The following is a 9,133-nucleotide window of genomic DNA, read 5'->3' as shown; positions in this document are numbered from 1 at the left end:
CCGAAGGGCTTGTTCTTGTGCTGTGGTGTTCCATGCTCTGTAGCACAGCACAATAAAGTCAAGCATTACACCCACATGTGCTCCTGGACACACAAGCAACTGAAGATGCTAGAATCCTGAGCGAAATGCAAAGTGCTGGAGGAACTCCGCGGGTCGGACAGCATCTGTGGAGGGAAAGGACCAGTGACATTTTGGGTCGGGACCCTTCTTCAGATCGATCAATGGTGACTGTTTTAATTCAAATACAAACATAAATGGTCACAACAGTAAAACATCCAAGGAGAGCAAATAGATGCGTCGGTCTCATTTAAATCTTTTTATTCTTTTTTAAATACATTTGAGGTAAAGGCTATCAAGTGCTAGTTTTGTTCCCAGATTTCCCATCCTCTTTGTACATGACTAAAGGCACTCGAGTACCAAAGTTCTGAAAAGTCGGGAACGTGGAACCAGAATTCTCCAAGATGGTAATCGCTTCTTCATTAGTACAAGGCAGCCTGCAGTGTCACCTTAGACGGTTTTATCCCAATTCATGCAGAGAGCAGTTTCAAAAGCTGTGCATCATTCATCATCTCCACATCTGGACACACTATTAAGATTTTCCAAAAGGAATCTAAGCAAATCCAACTCTGTTCTGATCCGCAGGGAGTCACGGAATTCCGATCAATTGCAAGACTCCGACATAAACCTTCACCTCGATGAGACTTGTTGGAAAACCGTGGCAGGCATTAGCGTCAAAACTAGCCTTCATTTCACAAGGAACTGCAGATGTCGAAATCTTGAGCAAAACACAAAGTGCTGGAGGAACTCGGCGGGTCCAGGCAGCGTCTGAGGAGGGAATGGACAGGCGAGGTTTTGGGTCGGGACCCTTTGTCAGAGCTGTCGCTCAGTAACAAATTGCAATGTAGTCAATCTGAAGAAGGGTCCCGACCCGAGACGTCACATGTTCATTCCCTCCACAGATGCCGCCTGACCCACTGAGATCCTCCAGCACTTTGTTTTACTCTAACTTGTTAAGTTGGCATTAACCACGTCCAAAAAGGGTACGTAGCAAGAAAAGAGATGCTAGCAGTTCCCATGAGTAAAAGGCGACATTGTCACCAGGGTCTGCCATTCGATGCCACATTGTTTTCCCATCCATCGAAAGGGTCCGCGAGCAGAATGGATCATTAACAAACCAATCACCATGACCATCTCATGCCTGCCGAAGGTATCACAAAAAGCTGGAGTAACTCAGCGGGACAGGGAGCGTTTCAGGAGAGAAGGAATGGGTGATGTTTCGGGTCCCATTCCTTCTCTCCTGAGATGCTGCCTGACCCGCTGAGTTACTCCAGCTTTTTGCGATACCTTCAATTTGTACCAGCATCTGCAGTTATTTTCCTATCTCATGCCCGCCAGTGGTCAGCAATGGTATTGGCAACAGATGTTTGCCACATCACTCAGAGCGGAGGCTTAAAGAACAGGTTCTGCAGAGCAACTTGCTTAAGGTGTCAGATACACTGGTTAAGAGCCAGAAGGACATTAACTACGAGGATAATTACCCTTCAAAGCTATCCTTGAAGGCTTGTCAAAACTAAGGTGGCTCATGTTTCATTGTTGAAGAGGAAAATACTTCACTGTATTGAGGGCTGGTAAGACTCAGATGGAAGCTTTTACCTCGGTCCCGAACCTTAACCTTAACCATCAAACAGGTGTATAATATAGCAAGTGGGGCTGATAGATGTGCAATAAACCCTTGGTACTTTGCCATCTGCACTTCCATTATCCCTGCCCTGGAGCCACGGCCTTGGGTTATCATGCTCTCCCATGGCAGCTCAGCCACAGCAAAGGTTAAAGCAGGCAGCGGATTCAGGTGTCAACACCCACCGTAGATCATCCAAGGTTTAGTTTGAGAGCTCAACATACAGAACCATTACCTTCAAAGGACCCACCTCCGCTCAAATAATAAAACCCTTGCTGCGAGAGGCAGCCTGCAGTGCAGGTGGGATATGTTGGGCAGTGTGGGCAAGTTGAGCCTGTTTCCACGCTGTAAGACTTCCACCCTGTATGGCTCTAATCTCCAACATGACTCTCATGGTGACCAAATTTCTGCACCTTGCAAAATGTGTTTAACACACAGGTTCATTCGGCAGCGAGAAGCTTGCCCCAGGGCTAGTTGGTAACAGACTGCTGAAAGCCTCAATTCCAACCTATGCTGTTGAAACTCCTCTTACGGAAATTCACTGAGTTGATCTACCAAAGTGATGGGAGTATGACATGTGGGTTTGCGACACTTGTGCGAGGGCCACGTTTCAATCAGGCCAACACCTATTGTCAAGGGACCACATCTCTCCACTGGAATAGACTAAAAATGATTCATTCTCTTGAGTGTGATCCAGGCAGATGTGCCTTTAGATACTAAATCTATCAGTTGGCGGGCTGTTACAGTGGAGGCTCTCAAGATTAACATGTCAGTAGCAAGGAAAGGGGAAATAGGTTGACGCACATGATAAATTAAAACCAAGCTCCAGTATGTAGGGCAAAGCTCCACATAAGGCCAACATGTCCAGCCCCTCCAAACCAATTCCTTCACCAAAACTGCAGAACTAAACTCGGAGCTGCATGTCACTGTAACCATTTCCCGCAAGTAATTTCCACAGCTGTGTCAGAATGGCCTGATCAGACACGTGCTACTGTGAAAAGCAGCATGGCTTACAGCAGTCAAGGTGGCAATTCAATTTTAAAATGCCTAAAAATGGAAACATGTTTCTTCAGGGTAACAGTGGATATAGCAGTTGTAGTATAATCTGGAATTAACCCACTACCTACCAAATGTGGAAGGGGGGGGGGGGGAGAGAGGAACAGATTAACCTGTCTGTAACTTCAATACAAATAGCGTCATCACCAGTTTGCACATACACCCTCATCAAGTTATATTCAGTGCAAGACGAAACCACCCTCACTGTGTGGTCATCATGCAGACATCTCAATCATTGCACAGTCACCAGACGTAAAGTGCCAGTTACTCAGTTAGTGTGCTTAACATTTCGCCCCTTTGCTACTCACAGTAGTTAACATGTGCGGGTGCCGGCTATTAAGCAGGTTAAGGTATCGTAATGCTTAGCAACGAGTCGGCGCCGTAGATTGCGAAAGTGAAGTCTGGTTCCAGCAGCTTTCATTCCCCTGCTTGCAGTCCCAGCCCACTCCGTGCGGTCACCTTCCTTTGCAACAAGCAACTCCCATTTCCTATGACTTTTGCAAAGCTGGAACGAGGCGAGGGTGGGAGACGTGGGATTAGGGGAGCGGGAGCACACCTTAAATTACATCATTCTCTTCATTGAACGAGTGTAGACACCTTCCTTTGTAAACGGCAATGTCAAGACCAACAGCCGACATTGATCGATGGTTCACCCCCACAGTACTGAATTCAGAATGTGCGATCCAATGTACAAAAGTCCTGATGGGGGGGGCGTTCGAACATTTGATCAGTGGCATCCAAACCCTCTGTTATACATACAAAATACACACTTTACTTGTCCATTATTAATTCTGCATGGTTACGTGGTACACACAGGTCGAGGCTTACACTGCTGTGGCAGCCCGGCTTCCAACAACATTAAAACGTCTTCCGGTGGATGGCACGAGCCCCATCTTCCTCGTACTCTTTCTTGGACACCCACATTTTCTTGAATGTGTCCAGGGAGGCGAGGATAGAGCCTCTGCAGGAGCACAGGAATGTAAAAGAAAATAAATCTTAAGGAGTCGTCTCCAAAGATGTACAAGCTTGTAGGTTAATTGGCTTGGTAAATTTGTGAATTGGTGAATTCGTAAAGTGTGTAGGGTAGTGTTATGTGTGCGGGGATCGCTGGTCGGCGCGGACGCGGTGGGCCGAAGGGCTTGTTCCCAAGCTGTGTTTCGAAACTAAAAACTAAACTAAAGGAATACATTGTCGCCCCTGATGACTCAATGGGTAAAGACATGGTCTGGCATGCAAGCTTGATCCAGGTTCAATTGTCCTCATTTTAAAATAGCAAAACGGGCGGCACGGTGGCGCAGCGGTAGAGTTGCTGCCTTACAGCGAACGTAGCGACGGAGAGACTCAGGTTCGATCCTGACTACGGGCGCTGTACTGTACGGAGTTTGTACGTTCTCCCCGTGACCTGCGTGGGTTTTCTCCGAGATCTTCGGTTTCCTCCCACACTCCAAAGTCGTACAGTTTTGTAGGTTAATTGGCTGGGCAAATGTAAAAATTGTCCCCAGTGGATGTGTAACATTAGTGTTAATGTGCGGGGATCGCTGGGCGGCACGGACCCGGTGGGCCGAAGGGCCTGTTTCTGCGCTGTATCTCTAAATCTAAATCTAAAAACTGGGATTGCTGTACACTTGTTTACATTGCAGAGATAATGGAGGGGTCATTGCCAGCAGCTTTAGTGCTATATTTATATCTATATATATAGCACTAAAGCTGCTGGCAATGAACGCCCCCCCATGATTTCTGCAATGTAAACAAGTGTCAACGTCGAAACACCCGACCCAAATGGAGCGACCTCGTGACTACAGGCCAATGTTCCCATTCTTTTGGTTCTCCAGAAAAAATAAATAAAGTGGGGCCTTGGACAAACGCACCAGCTAAATGTTTAAGCAAGAAATCCAAACCCACTGCCACGTGAGAATCTAAAATGCCTTTACACATTTAAACTATGAGGCAACAGAAACTAGGCGTGCAGATGCCAACATATCATTGGGGTTATCAAGTGGGAACATCCCTTCACTGGTGTTTGTTGAGTGAAGCCCACACATTCTAGGCCCGAGGCCACAGAGGCTGTTTGCATGTAGTGTTCAAGCTATCTTGTAGGAGAAAACAATACAAAAGCTCTTGCCTGCATCAAATTCATATCTCTGAACAATTGATAGTGTGGTGTTGATGAGGCAACATGGAATATTTAACTCACATTGCACCTCAATTGATAGTCTAATGTTGATGAGGCAACATAGTATATTTTACTCAAATTGTACCTACCCTGAGAATATGTAATGGGACAGAAAAGTGTGAGCATTAATCCGCTCCTAACCTGAACTGTTCTTGAAACACTTTTAGGCCACAGTATCCCACAAACCATCTATATACTAAAACTCTAGTTTATTTGTTTGTTTGTTCGTTCCTGAACTAAAGCCAAAACGGTACACGATAGCACGACAATTTTAGGCCCACCTTACTCACCGTCGTCCCTTTGGTGCTAATGGAGGACGTTTCATTGAAATCGGTGTTATATTTTCTAAGTTATTCACATTTTAAAGTTTAAATCTATCTCCTAGGGAGGGAGGGGGGAGGAGAAGGGGGTTGAGGGGGATAGAGTGGGGGGAGGGGGAGGAGGGGGGGGGAGGGGGGAGGAGGAGGGGAGGGGGAGCAGGGGAGGGGGAGAGGGGGAGGAGGGGAGGGAGAGGAGGGGAGGGGGGAGGAGGGGAGGGGAGGGGAAGGAGGGAAGGGGGAGGAGGGGAGGGGGAGGAGGGGAGGGGGAGGAGGGGAGGGGAGGGGAGGAGGAGGAGGGGAGGGTGGAGAGGGGGGATGGAGGGGGGGGGTGGAGAGGGGGGGGGGGTGGAGAGGGGGGGGGGTGGAGAGGGGGGGGGTGGAGAGGGGGGAAGAGAGGGTGCTGCACCAATGCAGGAGAGGTTTGGGCCCAACGAGTCCACTTGGTCTAGTTAAAACCAAAACCAGGTAAAGAAGCCCGGCTTGATGAAATCACTTACCCTATCCATGTGGAATATAGCCTTTCCTGAGGCGCAGAGATCTACAAAGGAATAAAAAATATCAACAGCTGGTGTACCTTACAACACTAACACCCAATTATTAAATGGGAGAGAAAAATTAAAACCTTCGCTCACACCTTTATTTTCACGTCTTTTGGAGCAAGTTTCTTCACCTCGCTGAGTAATCGGTCACCAAAACCTAAAAGGTAATGAAACACAGTTTAGTGCAAAATTACATAGTGCAGACAGGATAGAGCCAGATTTTTCCCTTCTCCAGCTTTCTTTCCAGCCCCTCCCCCCAATCAATCTGAAGAAGGGTCCCGACCTGAAACGTCACCTTTTCATGTTCTCCAGAGAAGCTGCTTGACCCATTGAGTTACTCTAGCACTTTGTGTCTTTCTTCTGTAACTTTCACCTTTGTTTCCTTCCTTTTCTATGCCTTGACCTGTTTCCCTGGAGTACCCTTTGCTTCGAACACTTCATGCGATAAAGTTCCCAATTCCAACCATCTGAATTTTTTTAGCTTCTATTTTGTACAGATACAGCATGGAAACAGGCCTTTCGGCCTACCAAGTCCATGTTGGCCATCGATCACCCCCATCACACTAGTTTGATGTTATCCCACTTTCATATCCGCTCCCTACACTTAATCTAAAAACCCACACATCTTTGGGATGTGGGAGGAAACCGGAGCCCTCAGAGGTACCCCACGGGAGAACGTGCGAGCTCCACACAGACAGCACAAGAGGTCAGGATCGACCCCGGGTCTCCGGCGCTGCGAAGCAACAGATCTACCAGCTACTCCACCTAAATTTAGTGGCAACCTTATATTTATGACTGTGCTAGGTTTTTCCAAATTTTGTTAAAGGTCATCGATCTGAAATATTAACTGTTCTGTCTCCTCAGTCACGGAGACGTGCAGAGCATTTCTACCTTTGTCCTACAGGTGGCATAAGTGAGGGGAAGCAGGGGAGGAATAACGCTTCAGTGGATCCAAGGCATCATTGGGGACTCCCAGCAAGTTAGGAATCGGGACATTTTTCTGAATTCCCAGAGACTTTTCTGGATCATCACGAAAAGCAAGGTTCGGTATAGTTTATTGTCAGGTGTACCGAGGTGGAGTGGAAACATTTTGTTGCGTGCTAACCAGTTTGCGGAAAGACAATACATGATTACAATCGAGTCATCCACGGCGTACAATGGATGAGAGGTTTAAAGGAGTGGAAGAATTGTATTGCGTGATTGCAGATCCCCTTCTGTGACTGGCACACAAAGAGTGGCCTGCCCCGGGCGCCAGCTATGATATCTGGCTCAATGTCGAGCCTGCTTGTGATCATGTCCATGTTATGTCTGAAGCCCCCAGGCTGGCACATAGGGCAGAGTGCAGGAAATCGGATCAGCCCACATCTTGCACTTGTGACGAACATTTCAGCTACTCTTGCTGGGAGGCATTACTTCAACAGGCAAGCTTCAATCCAAACGACAGGGAACCCTTTCATCTGCAGCTCAAATGCTCCCCCACTTGGAAGCTCTTTTGAGATTAGAACTAAAACGCAAAATTCTGGCGAGGATTTACACTGTTCTGAGCCCTCACAAAGCTACACCAACCTCTGCAACTCCCTCATTGGGAGGGAAAGGCTACTGCATCACTAAAAGCAGCCTTCAATGCATGCAAACGTGCAAGACCAAAAGGTGCCAGTCAGGCAATCAAATCCAAGATGGATTCTTGAAAGAGCATCGAACTTGTCCATCTCCTTTTGTTAGCACGCCCTCCCTCTCCTCTCTCCCCCTCCCCTCTCCCCCTCACCTCACCTCTCTCTCCCCCCCTCCCCTCTCCCCCTCCTCCTCCTCTCTCCCTCCCCCCTCACCTCATTCTCTCTCACCCCCCCCACTCTCCTCTCTCCCCTACCTCTCTCTCCCCCACCTCTCTCACCCCCCACTCTCCTCTCTCTCCCCATCTCCTCTCTCCCCTACCTCTCTCCTCTCTCGCCCTCCCCTACCTCCCTCTCCTCTCCCTCCCCTCTCCTCTCCCTCCCCTCTCCCTCCCTTCCCTCTTCTCTCTCCCTTCCCTCTTCTCTCTCCCTCCTCTCTCTCTCCCTCCTCCCCATCTCCTACCTCCCCTCTCCTCTCTCTCCTCTCTCTCCCTCCCCTCTCCTCTCTCTCTCCCCCCTCTCCTTTCTCTCCCTCCCCTCTCCTCTCTCTCCCTCCCCTCTCTCCCTCCCTCTCTCTCATCCCTCCTCTCCCTCTCCCTCCCCATCCCCTCTCCATCCCCTCTCCTCTCTCTCTCCCTCCTCTCTCTCTCTCCCCCCTCTCCCCCTCTCCTCTCTCTCTCTCTCCCCCCTCACCTCTCTCTCCCTCCCCTCCTCTCTCTCTCTCCCTCCCCTCTCCTCTCCCTCCCCCACCTCCCCCATCTCCTCTCTCCCCCACCTCCCTCTCCCTTCCCTCCAGCCCTCCACCACTCTAATACCATAGAAAAATTCCCCTGCAGTTTTTCACCATTTCTCTCATGCAGGCTACGTTTCTCTCACGCAGGCTACCGTGATACATATCCACCCACCCTAACGTTGCCCCCAAAACACATTGCAAAACAAGCAAGCTGACGTCACTTGCTCGTGAGCAGAGCGCGTCTGGCAGTCACCCTTGAACAGAGTGGACCCTCCCGAGAGCACAATGTTGCAGAATAACGCCCGGCGCAGGTCCATGTCCGACTTCTGGATGGCAAAGGTCAGCACCTCGTGGATCCCCTCACTCTCATCGCCAATCAGGTCGGGTTTAAAGAGCAATTCGGGGGCTCGGAATCGAGCAGGTCCCACCTGCAGAGGGCCGGCAAATCGTCAGACACAACGGACACCCCCCAACTCGCGCACGTTTACTTGTACATTAACAGCACTATGTCAAACGGTTAACAATTCTTGAAACCAGCTCCTAATAGCGCGCTTTCAAGCATCCCCGCGGCAAGGCTTCATCAAATGCTGCATCATCCCGTGTGATGCTCCAAGGCAATCAAAGCCTGGCAGGTCACAGGATCAATTGCTTTCTACGCCAAGTAATTTAATCTACGTCAGGACAGCAATCCAGAGTGTTGGAAGGGAAATCTAAATCAGTTTGAGTTCCCAAGGAGTTCATAGCTCCTGGGTGGCAGGGTGGCGCAGTGGTAGAGTTGCTGCCATGCAGCGCCACAGACCCGGGTTCCATCTGACTAACGGCGCTGCCCGTACGGAGTTTGTACCTTCTCCCCGTGGGTTTTCCCCGGGAGCTCCGGTTTCCTCCCACACTCCAAAGACGTACAGGCTTGTAGGTTAACTGGCTTGGTGAAATTGAAAATTGTCCCCAGCGCGCGCATAGAATAAAGAGGCTGTTTCCGCGCTGTATCTCTGAACTAAACGTGCAGGCAACGTCAGGCTTGGAC

General features: G+C 49.3%; 1 protein-coding gene across 1 annotated transcript in view; it reads right to left on the bottom strand.

Moving 5' to 3' along the window:
• Window positions 1-301: 301 nt before the first annotated feature.
• Window positions 302-9,133, bottom strand: part of LOC144610283 (beta-centractin-like) — an 11,489-nt gene continuing 2,657 nt past the window's right edge. Inside the window, exons 2-5 of the mRNA XM_078428873.1 lie at window positions 8,363-8,537; window positions 5,862-5,923; window positions 5,725-5,765; window positions 302-3,695 (exon numbers count right to left, since the gene is read on the bottom strand). Coding sequence (XP_078284999.1) covers window positions 3,593-3,695; window positions 5,725-5,765; window positions 5,862-5,923; window positions 8,363-8,537 — 381 coding nt within the window. The 3' untranslated portion in view covers window positions 302-3,592. The remainder of the gene's footprint in view (window positions 3,696-5,724; window positions 5,766-5,861; window positions 5,924-8,362; window positions 8,538-9,133) is intronic.

The sequence above is a fragment of the Rhinoraja longicauda genome, chromosome 36 (assembly GCF_053455715.1).
Source record: "Rhinoraja longicauda isolate Sanriku21f chromosome 36, sRhiLon1.1, whole genome shotgun sequence".
NCBI lineage: Eukaryota > Metazoa > Chordata > Chondrichthyes > Rajiformes > Arhynchobatidae > Rhinoraja > Rhinoraja longicauda.
The sequence above is the reverse complement of the archived record's forward strand: the minus strand, read 5'-3'. Positions and strand labels throughout refer to the sequence as shown.